General features: G+C 36.0%; 2 protein-coding genes across 2 annotated transcripts; both read right to left on the bottom strand.

Annotated features, from left to right (window-relative positions):
• Positions 1-7: 7 nt before the first annotated feature.
• Positions 8-4,475, bottom strand: LOC113287345 (E3 ubiquitin-protein ligase DA2L-like). The gene is made up of 8 exons (XM_026536075.1): positions 3,909-4,475; positions 3,764-3,815; positions 3,627-3,672; positions 3,442-3,523; positions 3,199-3,358; positions 2,932-3,034; positions 1,129-1,195; positions 8-876 (listed from the first exon to the last, which is right to left on the bottom strand). The coding sequence occupies exons 1-8, from the start codon at positions 4,098-4,100 to the stop codon at positions 247-249; spliced, it is 1,332 nt and encodes a 443-aa protein (XP_026391860.1). The 5' UTR covers positions 4,101-4,475; the 3' UTR covers positions 8-246.
• A 1,251-nt stretch (positions 4,476-5,726) lies between these two features.
• On the bottom strand, positions 5,727-8,641 carry LOC113285597. Its single transcript, XM_026534427.1, has 5 exons — positions 8,509-8,641; positions 8,235-8,422; positions 7,991-8,153; positions 6,920-7,168; positions 5,727-5,742 (listed from the first exon to the last, which is right to left on the bottom strand). Exons 1-4 carry the CDS (start codon positions 8,584-8,586, stop codon positions 6,953-6,955), a joined length of 645 nt encoding a protein of 214 aa, XP_026390212.1. The 5' UTR covers positions 8,587-8,641; the 3' UTR covers positions 5,727-5,742; positions 6,920-6,952.
• Positions 8,642-19,425: the final 10,784 nt, after the last annotated feature.

Below are 19,425 nucleotides of genomic sequence, written 5' to 3'. Positions count from 1 at the left end.
ACTGTAGTGTAAAAAGCTGAAGTACTCAAAAGTAAAAGATCCAAAGACAGGCAGAGGCAGAGAAAGATTATTGCAAGTTTCATGACCCATTGATTCTTTTATCAACTAACAGAACTAGCTACCTATATTTTCCATTTTCTACATTGGTAAATGAAACACTACAAAGCAGGAAGACTTAATAGAAACAACACCATAAGGAAGATACAGCGGAAGGGAATACCCTTAACAATGATACCTATAAAGTAGCTAAAGCCATGCCACTCCTTGCGCATTTGACCTCGCACGAGCCTCCGCTAGCGAAACAGCCATAGCCAGCATCATCTGCTCCTCAAAACTTTCAGGCATAACAGATCCGTTGATGTTAGACTGGAAATGATGATCTCCTGCTTCCACAATACTACTACCATCAGGGAGAGGTGGTGGTAATGCAACTTCAGCAGCAGCATCAGAACTTGCATAGCTTGTACCTGCCTCGGCTACCTCTGATCCATGGTCAATCCCACCCCACTCGCCTTCCTCTCCTCGAGACAATGCCCTCCCACTGTCAGGTGAAACTTCAATCCAATTATTGGGCATATTATAACCCTGCCCTCCTCCCTGCTCCTCCCCAGAATGCGGCAGGCTGCCAGAATCTGGAAGCATGCCGAAAGGAACTGATGAATTATTTCCAGCATCGCTAGTGGATTCCCTATCCATATGCTGACGCTCAGCAAGGGCAGCAATTGCACAAGCTAGACCACCTGAAGGGGATGAAGATGTTTCTGCTCCTGCTCCAACTACTGGGACTATCGCTGGAGATACTGAACGAAATTCTGTGACTAAGGGTTCGGATATAGAAGCATCACCATGAGCCGTATTCCTCTGTGACTCGGTATTCTACAAATTTCACCCATTAGTTAAAAAAAAAAAATTATCCGTCACCTTAACAAACAATACTATGTCCAAACAAGAAGCAAGTCTCTTCACCTATCTAAACAATTCCTCAAACTTCAGCTTCTAAATGTTCGACCAATTTTGGGAAGTTGTAACACTTTTGGACTATATAGATGCACTGATTTTAAGTAAATTTGTTGCTAGCTTATGTAATCCACAGATGCTGGTTTAAGATCTAAGGCACATAAAAAATACCTGAATGGAAAGCCAGATTGCTTCCATCACCATAATGTCCTCTAGATCTAGGTCAAACTGATTTTCCCTGTAAAAACAAAGACAACTCCATATAAAGCTCATTAAGAGAAGAAAAAAATAATAATCAATTAAAAAAGCATCAAACGCATTTACAAACGCATGGAAAAAATTTAAGAACCATCAGACAAGTTATATTATCACCCCTTCCCATGGTTACCCCATTACTAACAATCAGATACATCGATTGTCATGCAACTCTGAATATCCTGAGGATCATTGGGTACAAAGTCAAAATTGGAAATGATTGCCCTGGCAGCCTGTCTAATACCCGAACTAGGATATGTGTGCAAATAGGTTGAAGTATACAATGTTTAGCTATCTAAATAGAAGCAGACCCTAAATTTGTCCTTTAATGACAAATCATGCACACCAAATACAATTGTATTTCGAAAATGAAATGCACCTAAAACTCCAAAATAATCTTCAAAAATTTCTTTAAGTGTGTCTACACGTTCTAGCTTTTATCGCTAAGTGCTTCGTTGATCCCTGTGATATCCTTCAGTAATAGAGTTAAGATTCCACCTCATCTTTCTATATTGGGATCTTCCTTTAGATATTCCAGCAGCCTTTCGCTACTTTCTACAACATTTTAACAGCCTAATACCAAGGTTTTAAAAAGCGAAAGCGTGGGGCGAAGCGCTCTCATATTAAAGCATACAGCGCTGCGAAAGCGTAAAGTGGAAGCGAGCTTTTTAAATATATAATAATATGTATAAATAAGAAGTTGCTAACTTAATAAAAGAAAACTACGAAGTTCAGACATAATAAAAGGAACAAATAACTAACTAAGCATATGGCATACTGATACTGCCTATTCTACCTAAAAGCTTTTAAACATACTAGCCACGAATGTCTGCATCATTCATATCATCATGTAGACAGTCATCGTCATCATGTTTTCATGCCCCATAAATTAGGTTTATTAGTATTTAGTTAGAAAACGTGAAACAGGCCCTACTGGGCTTCAAAGGCAAGCTTTTTATTTTCTAATTTAAATCAATTCGTAAAGCGGCGCTCTAGAAGCGCCTAGGACCTGAAGCGCAAAAAGGCGCCCAAAAGCGCGCCCCACAAACGCCTTTTTAAACCATGCCTAATACTTTTTATCTTCTCGTAGACCACAACCTTGTTCCCTTGGTTATCTCTCGTTTTGTTACTTACCTCCACATCGCAACTTAACTGTCTCATACCACGTGACCTTGTTAATTCATCTTAGTCTCGATTTGCATTTTGTTGTCTGCAAACAGTTTTGGAGCCACAACAAACCAGTTTCAGCGCCAACAAACTTCTTAATCACAAATTTAGGGAAAGAAACCAAGCTTCTTGATAACGATCTATTCCATGCTTACCACATGCACAAGAATTTCCACAGTATATGATTTTTGGGGATTTTGATCTTATGCCCCCACATTGAAGACACCACATAAACTAATTAAGAGTCTTTTAGATTATGTTTCTAAGGTCACCAGATTGCTTGAAAGTTGAAACAAACTCCTCTTCCCGTGTTGCAAAACAAAAATGTACAACGGCTTCGATGGGAGAACTTCCTTCCAACCATCAAGGACATAAGCTATTGAGCAATTTAGAATACTTAAAACATTATAAGACCCAACTAGAATAGCAACTTAGCACGTAAGTCAGTCTGACAATAAGCCAAGTATCATCATGTTGTGATGGATTAAAGCATATAAAACGGCAAAAGAGACAACGAATAGGTAAACCTCAACACTAGAGAGTATTAGATACCTGTTCTGCCTAGAGCGTGATGGTTGTCTAATCGTAGGAGCAGAACACGTGTCTTGAGAAGAGACAATGTCATCACATCCTATAGGGGAACCGAACGATGGACCTGCAGTAAAACTTCAGTTATGAGCCAAAATGATAAAATGCAATTTCAGTTCTTACCATAAAATATAACGAATGATCATACGTAAAGATCGATGACAATTCATAAAAAAAAAAGAAAACGAAATTTGGATACATGGACACGGCTCCGTGCAGTGCGAGAAAAACCTGGCAGGGAGCTACTTGATAGATCTGTATATCCAACTTCCCCAGCGATCATAGTTGTGCTAGATGAACCAATATCTTTCCTTCTTTGCATTCTCTCTTCCTCATCCACAAGTTCTTGTTGTTGCATCCGTATTTTTGCTTCTATAACTCTTTGCTCTTCCTGCATAGATAAGCAACATGAGTAAGTCTAATATCCACAAGCAATGGGACAATGAAATGGTAAACAAAAAAGCGCATACTTACGACTTGCTCCATGCCTTTCTCCTCTTTTGACCTCATACCACGATATTCCACAGCATAATTCGATGTTTTGCAAAATGGACATCTAGTATAATTAAGTAAACAAAACAAGGTTTACACAAGAAAGCAAATACAAAAGAATTTTATTCAAGAAGGCCCGGACAGTAATTTGACCAACAAAAGGATACTGTGTAGGACGAGTAGAATGAGGAGGTTTCATCTGCAAAAAACACTCTGCATAAACATTACATTGTTAGAGGAATGTTTAAAACATTCATTCAAGTAAACTAAACAAAATTCAATTGTCAGAAATGTTATATCGAACCTGTACATATGCCTTTGGTACAACATCTTGAGCGGTTGAGACTTGGATAATACTAAATACAAACCAAAGACTTCAGCTTAATTTAACTTTAACCAATAGTTACTATAGAAGAAGCAAATGATTGAGTTTTAGTAAGATTACTAACCAAGAAGCAAATTGGGCATTCTTCAAGATCAAAAGCAGACTCATCATCTCCAGGATAACAAGGAGCTAATTTAGAATCAAGAATTAATTTCCTTAGTTTCTTATGATCAACATCTTTATGTTGATACAATCCTTGTGGTCTTGTATACTTTTCATCCACCACTTGCCTTCGTTTACCCAACTTATTTCCCATAATCCAATCCAAAAAGGTTTCTTCTTTTTCTTCACTTGTGGTATATATACTGTGTTATCTCTTTACAACTGAAAACAAACCAACAGCGACGATCATCATACCTTTTCTTCCTACTAAACACGTCTTGACAAATTTCCACACCTCTTCAATTTCACAACCCTAATTCACCCTCACTAAAGAAATCAACCAAAACAAGCCCTAAAATTCTTCACAGAAAATTCGACAAAATGAATTCCGAAGACGGAAGAAACGAGAACAAAAAATAATTGAGAAAAAGATCGATCAAGTTTTCCTGTTTTTGTAATTTCGTGTTTGTTTTTGTTTCTTTTACTCTCTTTTAATTTTTCATTTTCCTTTTCTACCTGAAGGAGCCTTTAAGAGAGACAGACACAGCCAGACAGGTATTACCGTACGCCTTAGATTGATTTGAGTACAGACAGTTGATACTGTAAGAAAATATTAATTGCACAAATCTCGAGAAAATTTTAAAGGTAAAAACTTAAGGATGACGGTTATCTAAATATGGTGGATTGTAGCAAGTAAATGTGGGAGGACCAAAAGCAAAAAAAGAAGAAAAAAAAAAGATGGGTACTGTACGCATGGAAGAAAGAGTAACAGACCAGGTAAGAATAAGTGTGTAGCCGTATGCCTTAAGGAGTATCAAGTGATTATTATCAATAAAAAACTACTAGTTCAGTTTACGAGGAATATCTTGTGGATCAGCTGCATTTGAGTATTGCCCTCATTTATCCAACCAACAACTTAGCATCCTACTAGTATTTTTATTAGTCTCAGATTCTAGCTCGTGTTTTAGTAGCAGTGATCATGTACTACATTTCTGTGTACTGGGAATGATTAAAATGAAACATAATAAGGGAAGAAAAGGACGATTTTGAGTACTCATGATGATAAAAGCAGAGAAAACATCTTTCAAGTCCTAAAAAACACTGAATGTCCTAACATTCTACTTAGCCTTTGCTTTCTCCATCTAAGTGTTCTGAGTCAAGATCTGTGCTCTCACAAATCACAACTGGCAAGGTTCAAATAATGATGATTTTGTCCCTCATTATCTTGGGAATTTGATCATGTCAAATGATTCAAGATTTCTATAATTAAAAAGAACTTCTGATATTGGTAAAATTGTTACATTTATCTGCGGGATAAAAATAGTGGAAGACCAGCCTAGCATGAAAGTTAAAAAAATTATAAAACGGGGAGAAGCATCAATACACAAATTCAGCCTTGCATAGGAGAAGAAGATGTTTTCTGACAACTGCGGAAACTTTTTGAGATAAGGGTTCAGGTTCATTGCAACTATAAACTATCTGACTGTGTGTTGCAGTATTCTGTTTTGGAATGTCGCCATATCACTATGTCATATGTCAGAGTAAAAGTAAATCTTTTTCAAAGTCCAATGGGGAGAACACCTGACTCTGTGACCCAAAACTTCAACTAACAGTTTCCCATGACTTTATATGTAATTCAACTAACAGTTTTTAGCTTGACTTATTCTCTGTTTAGACTTACCTATAAGCCTTTATGAATGCAATCATATCTTATGAACATCTTTCTACCCATAGAACTCAACATGGATGTTGCTTTATGACTCTTTGATGATCGGCTGATTAAACCCAAGGTGTATCTGCAAAAAACATCGACAAGATAAATATATTTTCTATTCAAGAGACTCGTATCATGATCAATGATGGTTTCTTCTTAGGTGTATGTGAAGTACCTAAGAAGATTAGAAACCTCATTCTCGTTAGAGATGAAGATGACCAAAACTTTAAGAAGAAAGAAACTAAAGGTATTTGTCTCTCTGGAAAAAACTTGCAGGATAATGTCCTCCTGGGGGTCATGGATAAAATCTTGGTTCATACTGATCAATCAACACGTTACCGAGAAAATCACTGGTTTGGTGACCTCACAATATAACTTCAGTGCCACAACCCATAGTAATGACTCCGCACATATATGCAATTTCCACTCCATCTGGAGACTTCCGTAGTCATTGTTAGGCTTATGACTCATGAACCCGACAACATTGCATATCCTGATGATCTACCTTTTATGTTCTCATATTTACAGGTGTATATTGTTCGCACAGAAGAAACCATATTTCGTGATTGATGTTCGTGCAGCCAATCAGATTTACGATAAAAGAATATGACTCTGAACATAGAAATTCAACGTCCAAAACCAACTTAGACAAAGTTGTTTTATTATGGAGTACTATGAGTGACAATGTATTTAGAAAAGGTCGTGTGTGTAACAAGTACTAATAGTTACACATTTCAACAATAACAATCAACAGAATAACGAACAATCAAATTCAGGATGTGCATGCTTTTTAAGCTTTCTTACCGCGGTAAGACTGATTCAAACATGTGCCAATCTTGGAATAACATTTTCAAAATTATAGTGTTGTTACCTAGAAGTAGAAGGATTAAACACATTTCACAAACAAGTATCTTAACATTCGGAAGGGTTTGAAAGTAAACTGATAAGCCATCTAAGGATAGAGAGACTCGGAGCATCAAGGAGGAAAGAATCGAAAAAACATGATATGAGAATGATACATATCAGACCACCTATACGTTACAAGTGCAAGGAACTAAAATACAACTATTATATGTAGAAAGGAAATCTAGGTCTGCACAGACAGTGGATTACTGGATATTCGATGTAAAAATTAACCCATAATGTTTGCCACATATCCTGATCTAGACTAAGATTTGATGTAAAAAGTAACCAAATTCAGTAAATTGAATCTCATTCATGAGACAATATTTACCCCAAATACTAGTGACTGCAGTTACCTTCATCACTATGCTGTGTATATTTAGCCTGTTTCAACTGCTCTGAATCATTTTTTTTTCCTCTGGTGAAATTAAACTGTTGTAGAGCTGCTTCTGTAACTGGGTTCTTAGCTGGTAATTTGAAGCGAGACTTCTGTCCAAATTCTGTTTGACTAATAAAAGCTCCGTCTTTCTTGCCTCGACAGCAACTATCCCGAAATTATCCAAACATTCATTGTTGGTCTGAAATTCTTCGAGGCTTGACTTGAGCTGTAAGAAAGAAATCAAACACTATTCACTAATAAGAGACTTCTTCAATGCTGAGGATCTAATATACTTCTTAGTGCACAAATGCTAGCAAAAGAAACCTAATGTAAGGACCCAGTATAACTTAAATATCAGCACCCATTAAGGAAGTTTGAACATCCGGTTGCACTGCACACGTAAACTGTTGTACGACATTCAGGTCATGGTGGATTACAACATAAACCTTTAATGGAGCAATGTGTTTAGGGGTGATTTCACATTTGAGTTTCTGCCGGTAACTTAAAACGAAGCATCAACCGAACCTACACTCAGATTGTTCGGAGCTACGCTAGGACTAAGCTGGCAATATTCGTTGAAATAATATCTTTTTAAGATTCAAGTAGTTAAGTTCGTCGTATTGTCGTGGCATAAAGCATCAAACTGGTCTTATGTATAACGAATACCTTAGATCTCAGCAGCTTACACCTTAATGCAACACATAACAAGAAGAATTTTCTTTCTTCTCAAACATAACGAAATTGTGTAATTTATCATGAGACATCCTACTGTCCATCCAACAAAACAACTCAAAAGAACACTTCTAACCAACTAACATCAGATAGGATTATAATTTACGAGTCTCTTCTTTATAACTAATGAACTTGAAAGATTGACCTTCCAAATGATGACTCTAACTTAGGAATATTTCATGTTTGCGAAGTCTAAAAATATGTAGGAACCAATATCCCAATGCATCTTTTCCATACCTATAGAACACGTTTCAAGAATCAAACATAACTGAATCAAAAGGTTGAGATAAACCGAGAATCAAAATCGGTATATTGCCTCATCAATGCTTTTCTTAATCTCCTGTACTAGTAAACGATTTTCCGAAAGACACTTATCAACGTTTTCCCTGAATTCCTTCATTTCAAGATTCTTCATCTCATAAAACCTCTCCTTCTCCTTCTCCGATTCCTCCAGCTCATTCAGTTCGCTTTTCAAAACCCTAAACCGAAAAATCTTCTATCTAAGAACCTAGTACTAATTATAAAAAAGTAAATCGCAATTAGCATAGAGATAAAATTACCTGAATTGATGAGCAGCGGTTTGATATCTTGCTTCAACGGATTCAATTTCAGATTTATAAGCTAAAATCTTGTACTTTGATGCGGCATTGATCTGTTCAAGTACTAAACACCTTTGTTCCATAGATCTGATGTTTGAAATTTTGGATGATAAAACTGAAGATTTTTTGTTTTGAACGTGTTTTTCAGCCTGAAATTGGACGAAACGAAGAATGAGGAACACAAAAATTAAATAAGCTAGGGTAAAAATTGAGGTTAGGGCCAGTGTTTCTGAACCTGAAGGAGAGTAAGTCTTTGGTTTCTGGTTTCTTCCATCTGTTGAAGCCTCTCTTGGAAAGCAAATGGAAGCGCCATTTTCAACACAGACGAAGCTTGAAGAACTTCAGCTTAGAATTTGGCGGCAAATTACTAATTTATTAATGGGGAGCACTCCCCAGTGTCAATTGCCACATCAAATAGTTGCCACATTTACGGATTTACCCAATAAATAAAGAGCAAGTCCAAAGGGACTATGCAAATAAGGTTGTTTGTGGTGCCATGTGGATGTGTAAACTAAGTTTTGTACCGTGGGAAGATTGTTTATCGAGTCAGAATAAGCCGATCGTATTATATTAGGTCGGTCGGCTCAATCTGGGTCGAGACTCGTCTTAAGTAGAGACGACACTCGTTCCAGTAAAAGACGACCGGTCTTGTATGGTTCGACAACGGCTATTATTCCAGTCTCCCCTTACGGCTATGTTTAGTTCTACACTTATATAAACACACTCAATCCACCAATGATAAACACACTCGAATACATTTCATTCTCTGTTGTACAAAAAACTCTTCCAATTTGTTAAATCTTTCTCTTGTTTTCATTAGTTTTTTCATTATGGATCCTGAAATGGAGAATGAATAAATTCAATTATTAGCGGAAACATTTATCCATCAATAAGAAGTGTTTATGCAACATCTGGATCAGATGGATGAAGACGATGAGAGATCCAGAACTAACGCATTGTTACAATTATACACCGGCCAAGTTCCACGAGATCCAGAACCATGAGTTGTATTGAGAAGAAGATATACATGGAGATATTGAGAGGAAGGTCACCAACAAATCGTACGTGATTATTTTCTTAATAGAAGTGTCTACTCTGTTGAGGATTTTCAACGTCGCTATCGAATGCCACATCACTTGGTCAGGCGGGTTACTGGAGAGCTTTGTCGGGTAAACCCTAAATTTAACTATCAATTTGATGCACAAAATATACGAGGGCATAGTCCTAAACAAAAGGTCACCGCAACCCTTACCATTCTTGGTTATGGGCTTCCTGCGAATGCTTTTGATGAGTACATTCCTATGGCCAAAACAACTGCATATGATAATCTCAGAATGTTTTGCGAAGGTGGAGAAGGTGTGAGTTTAAAGTTGAAATCAACTAAATTTATAGTGAGTGAATTAGTTTCCGTTGGATGTTCCTAACCGTTGTCGGCCCAGTATGAACCGGCTGGCTCAAGATGGAAAGATACCCGGCTCTGTTTGGGACGAGGCTCGGCTCAGTGTGCCCCGGTCGTTTTGGTTTAAAACGGTCATCTCGGATTAAATCGATCGACTCAATCAGATGCACGATGTACAAAACCTTTTATTTGAGGGCTTGCTCATCCATTTTAGTGGTTTGCTAGTCCCACTGCAGGTGTATAATCATCAAATCTACATGTTTGATGTGCCCATTGGAGTTGCTCTTAAGGTCTAAGGCCCTTCACTATCAATGTTCTAAGGAAATGTGGTGCGTATGTATGTGGGATAAAGAACGGCCGAGATTGTCCATGATTTTGGACGGTAGAGATTATGAGTGGTCAATCTATATATAACCTTAAACAACCATAACTACTTAGGCCTATCATATATGTAGTTTGTGGTCACGTTTCTCCCCAGTTTTCAATCTAATTATTTAAAAAATCGTTACACCATAAAAAGAATTGTAAAACAGATCTTTGACATGGTGTTTTCCTTTTTCACGGGCGCATCGCTCGTCTAAATTTTAAATATCTTATCTCTCCTTTTACATTGATAATCTTAAAAAGATAAATTCCAACTCGAATGAAATCGATGGTAATGGTGATGGTCATGGGTGAATGAATTTTTGATTGAACAAACAATTGAGGACAGCGAAAATTGAAAAACTTTAATCTCAACAAATTACAGCTGCCATGTAATAACTGGAAAAGTTATTTGCCTATTTCAACTCCCCGTATTTTTCCTTCAAGCACATACAAACCGACTCCTATAGGACCTCAAACTTCAGCAGGTATTCATCTCCCTTTTATCATCGCATCAAGATGTTTTCAAGTTTAATTTGTGTTCCAAAGTCACCCCATCATCAATGTTATAAGTCTGTGTCAAAGAGCAGCTGGGATCGTTTGTGATATTGGACGACAGAGATTATATCTCGGCCCGTACAGACCTATCTCAAAGCCAGACGAGAGTCTTGGGTTTACCCCATCCATACTACCTAATCGGAAAAAATCTAATTTCTATTCAGTTACTGTTATCATTCATTTTCTACACCCCTATGTTATAATGCTTTACAGATAGATGAAGACTGGAAAAGATAGATGAAGACTGGAAAAAAAGAGTTTCAACCCTGACACGTTTTTATCATAATAGGAGTCTCCATTAGAGTCTACAGTAATCTTAAAATTTAATTTAAATATCCCACATAATTTTTAGCTTAAATTTTTTTTTCTTATCTTCCACATGACGCGACCGTAAATTCACAATAAGATGACATAATAGAGGATACGTGCACCATTATGTCATTTTGCAGAGATACTTTTAACTCGAGATGTCGAATAGCTTTACCCTACTACAAACAATTGACTTAGCCTGCTAAGAATATTCCAGTAAACATGCAAGGAAGAGACTACTAAAAGGAGGATCCAAACATGTATAAGATTGTAAAGATCGTAAAGTTCAGTCACGACTCTCATTGAAAACTATAAACTCATGTATATACTAGAGAAGGCAAGACAAGCACTGAACATGGAGTCTATCTAATGCAGATATATTTCGCATTAAACTAAGAAATTAAAGCAGATATGTATCGTTTTTCTTAGCCTTTTTTTTGGACCAGTTATGCGCAAAGCATATTCATTTATCAATCTTGAATGCAGCATTACACATGTTTTTCGACCATATATATGTGGATTAACTATAGAACCAATCTCTCTCTATCAGCCTCGCCATCTTTCCTCACATTGCATGATGCAGAACGTTACACGAGATGGAACCTCACATTAATTCATATTAGTTATGTTGCACTCAAAGTCCTAAAGGACATGAAATTCACTGGGTACTACATGTTGGTTGTCTTATACCCGTACAAATTTTCTTTGGTTTATTTTATTATTACTAGCACGACATTGTTGCTTCTCAAAGGATACAATCAAGTTGTTTGGAGGCATATATATGAGTTTAATTTCAGTATAGTAGCTTGGAAATACTAAAACCGAAGGTTTCATAGAGGGTTTAGGGAGTCGAAAATTAGACATAGAAAATGTTCTTTGCGATGATTTCGAATGAGGATCATACTTCCTTTTCTTATGATAGGATATTTGTATCTAGGTAATGGTACGACTCAAAAGAATTTGAAAATATAGTATTATATTTATTTTGGATGGACAGAAAGGGGATGGATAAATCCATATGTAACCAAATAAGTAAGATCGACTGATGAACGGGAAACAAAAGTGCACCCAAAACAGTGGGTGTGGGAGGAAAGAATTACAACACGGAAACCTTGAGGCTACAAAAGTATATGCGAGATATTTCATAATCAAGTGAAATGTTGAAAAAATATTTACTATGACCTATCGACCTAACATTAACCTAACCACATTGGGTTGCGTCTAATCATATGGTGGAAGAAACTAAACTTCTAAGATTAATCTAATCTCATTGTTCGGTTAACCATAAGCAGCTGAGATTCTCTTAGATTGAATGGCAAAATTTGCAAAATTTATTTCATGACTATACGAAAGTTGACCTTAACCTTAAAATGGGAAAAACCATATTCTTAGCTTTAACTAACCATAAAAATGTTGAGCCCCGGCCGTAGGCCGGGGTGATACCTAGTTTGTGTTTACAAAAATCATTTTTTTCATGGAAAGGCTAGATATCATCGATCAAATAATATCTATCTTCCAAAAACAAAAACATATACTCTGTAAAAGGATTATTAGTTAATGTGCTAGACTAATAATATAAAATCAGGATATTACCTCATCAATGATTTTCTTAATCTCTTGTATTAGTAAACAATTTTCCGAAAGACACTTATCAACGTTTTCCCTGAATTCCTTCATTTCAAGATTCTTCATCTTATAAAACCTCTCTTTATCCTTGTCTAATTCTTCCAGCTCATTCTATTCACTTTTCAAAAACCTAAACCAAATAATATTCTATCTAAGAACCTAGTACCAATTATAAAAAAGTTTTTTTTTTTTTTTTTTTGCTAAATCACATATTTTATTAAAATTAAAGGCAAAAGCCAGGACTAAAGTGTTACAGGACTAAAACAAAGACCAAATTATTATAAGACTAAAGTCAGGACTGACTTATGTAAAGCCAAAGTAAAAGGGATTAACATAGGCTAAGATAGGCTACTCCTTGCAATTATATTCTCTTCAGGAAACGTGGTCTCCCAGAATGTATGATTCTCTCTCCAACAATCAAGACTGCTCCTCTTTGTGCCAAATTTTTTGTTGTGAAGTTTATCTCTTTGGGGAATTGAATAAATGCAACCTCAGCTAATTTCATGCTTGCTTTCTTCCATCTTTCTCTAATATACCAAGGTATTTCATTGCTTTTGAAGCATTCAATTGCAGTTAATGAATCTGACTGAATAATTATATTAGTGCATTCTAGAAAAGAAGCCCATTCATGAGCACAGAGTATTGCATATTCCCCTGCAATGGAGGATAAAACAACACCAATTCCACCTGTAAGAGTGCCAATTACCTGACTGTTGCAGTCCCTTGCAATTACACCCAAGCCTGCATTTCCTGGTTCTCCAAAAGATTTGCCAGCACAGTAAAATAAAGTAACACCTTGTGCAGGAGCAGTCCAGTAATTTTCTTTGATGCAGTTAAACTTGATGTTTCTGTCACCAATTTTGAAAAAGGATAGTACCTGAGTAGCATAGTTTTGGCTCCATTTATTTCCCTTCATTCTGTGGCTTCCTTCCTGTATCAGTTTGTAAATTCTGCATTTAAAATTGTTGCTGTGAGGCTTTATTTCTTCAAATAAAAATTTATTTCTTTGAAACCAAAGTTCCCTCATGGTTGCACATGCAGCTGTTAACCATAGTTCTCTTATAATAGGGCTTTTGTTCTTTGCAGCTGAACAAATATCTTCAAAAGAGATTGGTTTTCTAAAACCAAAAATTGAACTCAACCAAGACCATCTTTCCAGACTAAACTTGCAATGCCATAATGTATGGCTCATGTTGTCTCGCTCTTCTTGACAAATGCAGCATCTAGAAACCATGTCATATCCCATCTTCCTCATTTCATCATCATCCATATACACACCCTGCTGCAACTTCCAAATGTTGCTAGCAATGCCGGGGTGCAGAAATGGCTTCCATGTAAGTTGGCCATACAAGATTTGGTTATTTGATTCTTACTTTTTCAATTGCTGCAGAATTTTCAAATTTTCCACTTTTGTGCCCAATCCAAATTAGCTTATCTTCACTACCACTGATGTCAGGTAGGTTTGCATTGTTTATGAATAGTTGCATTTCAGTAGGAATACTCCAAGAATTGTCTTTCAGTAGATTTGCAACTTTCATTCCAATATTATCTTTAACATATTCAGAGTAACCAATTTGTTCCACTAGTGGTACTTCTCCAATCCAAGTATCAAACCAAACTGATATTTTGGTTCCATCCCAATACTCCACCTTATATCTTCTTTTAGATAATTCCATGCCCATTTTAAACCCTTCCATATGGATGATTGTTCCATTTTGTGATCCACTGTCCATTCTTGTTCTTGAATTTTGCAGATAAAAAAAGAGCCCATTCCTCATTTGAATTAATCATTTTTCGCAGCATTTTCAGGAGAAGTACTTTGTTTATCACTTCAACCTTTTAATCCCCAGTCCACCTTCTTTGTATGGAGTACAAACTCTATTCCATGATATTGTTTTAAATTTCCTTTTTTCACCATCACCAGACCACATACAATTTCTAATGATCTTTTCACAAATTTTGATAACAGATGCTGGCCATTTATATATAGCCATTAAGTAGATTGGAATGCTACATAATACTGATTTAATCAGAATTATTTTGTCTTGAAATGAAAGTAACTTACCCTTCCAGGCATCTAATTTGCTTTGAATCTGCTCTACCATGGGCCACACCATTGCTGAAGTAATTCTTCCTGGAGATAAAATGACACCCAAATATTTATCTGGGAAATAAGACAGTTCCATGTTAACTATTTCACTTATCTGATGTTTCCTTGCAGCTGAAGCTCCATCCACAAAACACTTACTTTTTGTTTTGTTGATAATTTGTCTTGAACTGACTTGATAATCATCCAATAAATTTAGTAAGTTCTTCAGACTTTTTTTAGATCCATTACAAAATATGAACACATCATCTGCAAAAAAACAAATGAGTGGGATGTATGCCATTTTTTATCACCATGGGTTGAATTTTGCCATTGGACACCAATTTTTTGAAATTTTTCTGCTCAACACATCTTCCATTAGAACAAATAAAATTGGAGATAATGGATCTCCCTGCCTTAACCCCCTACTAACTGGAAAAAATCCACATGGGCCACCATTCACCATAACTGAAATTCTTGCTGATTGAAATAGAGTTATTAGACAATTACACCAAGAGGAAGAGAAACCATATTGCATCAATACTTTCATGAGAAATTTCCAGCTTACAGAATCATAAGCCTGAGAAATATCCAATTTTAGTCCCACATTTCCTCCTTTTCTTTTAAACTGCATTTCATTCACTAACTCAGATGCAAGTAAAACTTGTTCTTGTATGCTTCTTCCTTTTATATAAGCTGACTGTTGTGGAGATATTAATTTGATCATAAAGTTACTCATTCTTGTAGTAATAATCTTAGTGAAGATTTTGAATATAACATTAATTATAAAAAAAGTAAATCGCAATTAGCATAGAGATAAAATTACCTGAATTGATGAGCAGCGGTTTGATATCTTGCTTCAACGGATTCAATTTCATATTTATAAGCTAAAGTCTTGTACTTTGATGCGGCATTGATCTGTTCAAGTACTAAACACCTTTGTTCCATGGATCTGATGTTTGAATTTTGGATGATAAAATTGAAGATTTTTTGTTTTGAACGTCTTTTTCAGCCTGAAATTGGACGAAACGAATAATGAGGAACACAAAAATTAAATAAGCTAGGGTAAAAATTGAGGTTAGGGCCAGTGTTTCTGAACCTGAAGGAGAGTAAGTCTTTGGTATCTGGTTTCTTTCATCTGTTGAAGCCTCCCTTGGAAAGCAAATGGAAGCGTCATTTTCAACACAGACGAGAGAGAAGTGAAAGCTTGAAGAACTTCATCTTAGAATTTGACGGAAAATTACTAATTTATTGATGGAGAGCCCTCCTCGGTGTCAATTTCCACATCAAATAATTGCCACATAAATAAGCCTTGATGGCTAAGGCCCTTAACCATCAATATTCTGAGGAAATGTATGTGGGTTAAAAAACTACTGAGGTTGTCCATGATTTTGGACGATAGATATTATGAGGTGGTCAATCTATATCTAACCTTAACCAAACCATAACTACTTGGCCTATCATATACGTAGTCTGTAATCAAGCTTCGCCCCAGTTTTCAAATTATTTAAAAATCAATATACCATAAAAGGAATCGTAAAACGAATCTTTGACATGATGATTTTCTTTTTCACGGACACATCGCTATCTAAATTTTTAGATAGCTTATCTCCCCTTTTACATCGGTAATCCTAAGAAGAGAAGTTTCAGCCTGAATGTAATCGATGGTAGTGGTGACAGCCATGAGTGAGTGAAATTTTGATTGAACAAACAATTTAGGACGGACGAAAATTAAAAGACTTTAATCTTAACAAATTACAACTGACATGCAATGACTGAAAAAGTTATTTGCCTATTTCAACTTCCTATATTTTTGCTTCAAGCATATACAAACCGACTCCTAGAGGACCTCAACACTTCGGCAGGTATTCATCTGCATTTTCTCATCACATCACCATGTTTTCAAGTTTAATTTGTGTTCCAAAGTCACCCCATCATCAATGTTCTAAGCAAAGGTATGTATGCATGTCAAAGAGCAGCTGAGATCGTTCTTGATATTGGACGACTGAGATTATATCTAGGCACGCACACAACTATCTCAAAGCCAGCCAACAGCCTTGGGTTTACCCTATCCATACTACCTAATCGACAAAAATATAATTTCTATTCAGTTATTGTTGTCGTTCTTTTTCTATACCCCTATGTTATAATGCTTTACAGACACAGAGTATGCCATGCTCTCCAAAGATAGGATGAAGACTAGAAAAGAGTTTCAACTCTGGCACGTTTCTATCATGATGGAAGTCTCCACCAGAGCCTACAGTGATCTTAAAATTTAATTTACATATCCCAGATTTTTTAGCTTAAAATTTGATATTTTTCTTATCTTCCACATAATGCGACAGTAAATTCACTATAAGATGACATAATGGAAGAGACTTTCACCATTATGTCATTTTGCAGAGATACTTCTAACTAGAGATATAGAATAGGTTTACCCCACTACAAAAAAATTGACTTAGCCTGCTAAGAATTATTCCAGTAAACATGCAAGGAAGAGACTACTAAAAGGAGGATCCTAAGGCCTGTTCCTATGCACATGCCAAAAAATACTGGTTTGGCATACCAGGTGGCATGGCAAACCAATTGTGCCACTATGGTAAAACCACTGAGCAATAGACTTTCTAGCGAGCGATATTCATAAAAACGCCAGTGATAATGACTATATCGCCAGCGTTAAGGACTGTATCGTCAGGGTTATTGACTCTGGCACCTACGGCTAGTTCTTTATCGCTATAAATATATAACTTTCAAACTCAAAACTTACCCAAATTTTTTTACACAAAAAAATCTCTTTTCTCAATCTATTCTCTATTTCTCAATATAATTTATTTTTTCTATTTTCTCCAAATGGCACAATTAACCCAACTTGATTCGGCAACACAACTTGATTTTTCCGGAGTAGTGCTTGAAGGTGACGTTAAGAAGATATGTGATAATTATAAAAAAATAGGTAAGAAGAAAAGAAGTCTTCAAGTTTTGCATATTAACCAAGTCAAAACCGAAACCAAGAAAAGGCAAAGAAAAGTTCAAGGCAATGAAAATCAAGGAAAAACAAATTTGAAACCAAAGAAGAAGATAAACAAGGGAGACTCCGTTTATGGGCGCATTGATTGGAAGTTTTGTGAAATGAATAAGATAAACAAGATGAAGAACATTGTCCCAAAATTTTATTTTTAAAGTCTAGTTATTTTTATTTTTCAAATTATTATTGTCTAGTTTATGTCTTGTAAAATGACTATTAATGATCAATTCGAATTTTGAATTCGAAAATTTGACGCGTATTGTTGAAAATGAAGCTTAATTATATTCTTAATCCAATCTTAAATTTTAATTAGAGATACATTTAAACAAATATTAAAATTTAGGACTTAGACTAAGTGGACAATTAAGAAACTAAAACATCAATATTGGACAATATTTGCGCAAGTATCTTAAAATCTTGAAACAACTTCCAAATTCGAAGTCTTTTTCGTAGATGCCCCATCATGCTTTCACCACTCCTCATGTTTCGACCTTCTTGCTGAAGTAAAACAACATACCTAATAACTTCTTGATTGATTATAGAGAAGCGCTGACTCAACTCTGTAACATCACGATTGTTGAGGTTCATTGTTTGTTCTTGAAATTTCCCAAAGATCCTTTACCGAAATGTTTGGGGATGTAATGCATCTCCGAATAAAGTCTCAGTAAAAGAAATATAATTTCTGCAAATACATTCATCTTCGGCAATAGTGAATTTTGGTTTTCGCCTCTTAAATTTCCCTCTACTAATTTCACTTTGCACATTGGCACGATTAACAACTCTTTGATTTTCGGCAGCATTGTTGTTTGCTACGAACACAACCATGTTCACATTATCATCCATGCTTTTTGAGGAATTGGAAGAGTGATGAAAAGAGTTGGAGATTGAGAAATTCTAGAGAGATTTAGAAATTTTGGTGCGAGTTGAAATGAGATTGAAATTAGGTATTTATAGAGGGGAAGAATGGTAGCCATTGGATGAGGAACTACTGAGCGATGATCAGACCGGCGAGCGACAGCTTGACTAGTGCTTGACTATATTCCAGTCCGAGGTTAATCGGTAGTATGCTAGTGTCCGTAGCGGCTTAATACAGTTTGGTGTTCAATCTGGACTAGGTCCCGGGGGTTTTATGCATTTGCAGTTTCCTCGTTAACAAAACTTCTGGTGTCTGTGTTATTTCTTTTTCCGCATTATATTGTTTATATTTACAATTAAAATATCACAGGTTGTAGTTGATCAATCTCAGTAGATATATCCGACCTAGTTTGTTGGATACGACTAGATTGATTCTTGGACAATTGTTCTGTGGTACCATCCAAGTATTCTCTTTATGATGAGGTCTCGAACTTGTTTCTATAAACGTTCTAATAGCAAGAGAAAGAGATATAAATCTAGGTACTATTCCTTGATTGAGTATATCTCTCGTAGTTGTATTGAGTTTGTTCATACATATTGCCTAAGAAAAAAAGTGGTGGTGTATTTTGGTACCCACGTTTTCAAGATCTTCATATCTTTCCTGATTGAGATTCATTAAGTAGATTTCACGGAATTTTATTTGAATTTAGTCCATACAAGCTGCCTAAGAAAAAGTTGGTAGTGTATTTTGGTACCCCCATGTTTTCAATTGGTATTAGAGCAGGCAAACACGCATAAGACCTAAAAGTCTGTGTATGAAACAATCTGACTATATGGAAGGGAATACAATCTCGATAAACTTACCGCCAGCCTTTGATGGCACAAATTACTTATGGTGGAAAATTGTTATGCGTTCCTTTCTACAAGCCCG

The sequence above is a fragment of the Papaver somniferum genome, chromosome 6 (assembly GCF_003573695.1).
Source record: "Papaver somniferum cultivar HN1 chromosome 6, ASM357369v1, whole genome shotgun sequence".
Taxonomy (NCBI): Eukaryota; Viridiplantae; Streptophyta; class Magnoliopsida; order Ranunculales; family Papaveraceae; genus Papaver; species Papaver somniferum.
The sequence above is the reverse complement of the archived record's forward strand: the minus strand, read 5'-3'. Positions and strand labels throughout refer to the sequence as shown.

What these genes read in the sequence shown, in the direction of transcription:
- LOC113285597 (XM_026534427.1), bottom strand. Translation starts at nt 8,586, where the DNA reads ATGGCGCTTCCATTTGCTTTCCAAGAGAGGCTTCAACAGATGGAAGAA. An exon ending in AAAGACTTACTCTCCTTCAG is followed by an intron (nt 8,423 to 8,508) that starts GTTCAGAAACAC and finishes GTCCAATTTCAG; the next exon opens with GCTGAAAAACACGTTCAAAA. An exon ending in TTAAGAAAAGCATTGATGAG is followed by an intron (nt 7,169 to 7,990) that starts GCAATATACCGA and finishes TCTTTCTTACAG; the next exon opens with CTCAAGTCAAGCCTCGAAGA.
- LOC113287345 (XM_026536075.1), bottom strand. Translation starts at nt 4,100, where the DNA reads ATGGGAAATAAGTTGGGTAAACGAAGGCAAGTGGTGGATGAAAAGTAT. An exon ending in TACCAAAGGCATATGTACAG is followed by an intron (nt 3,673 to 3,763) that starts GTTCGATATAAC and finishes ATGTTTATGCAG; the next exon opens with AGTGTTTTTTGCAGATGAAA. An exon ending in CAATCTGGCTTTCCATTCAG is followed by an intron (nt 877 to 1,128) that starts GTATTTTTTATG and finishes TGAAATTTGTAG; the next exon opens with AATACCGAGTCACAGAGGAA.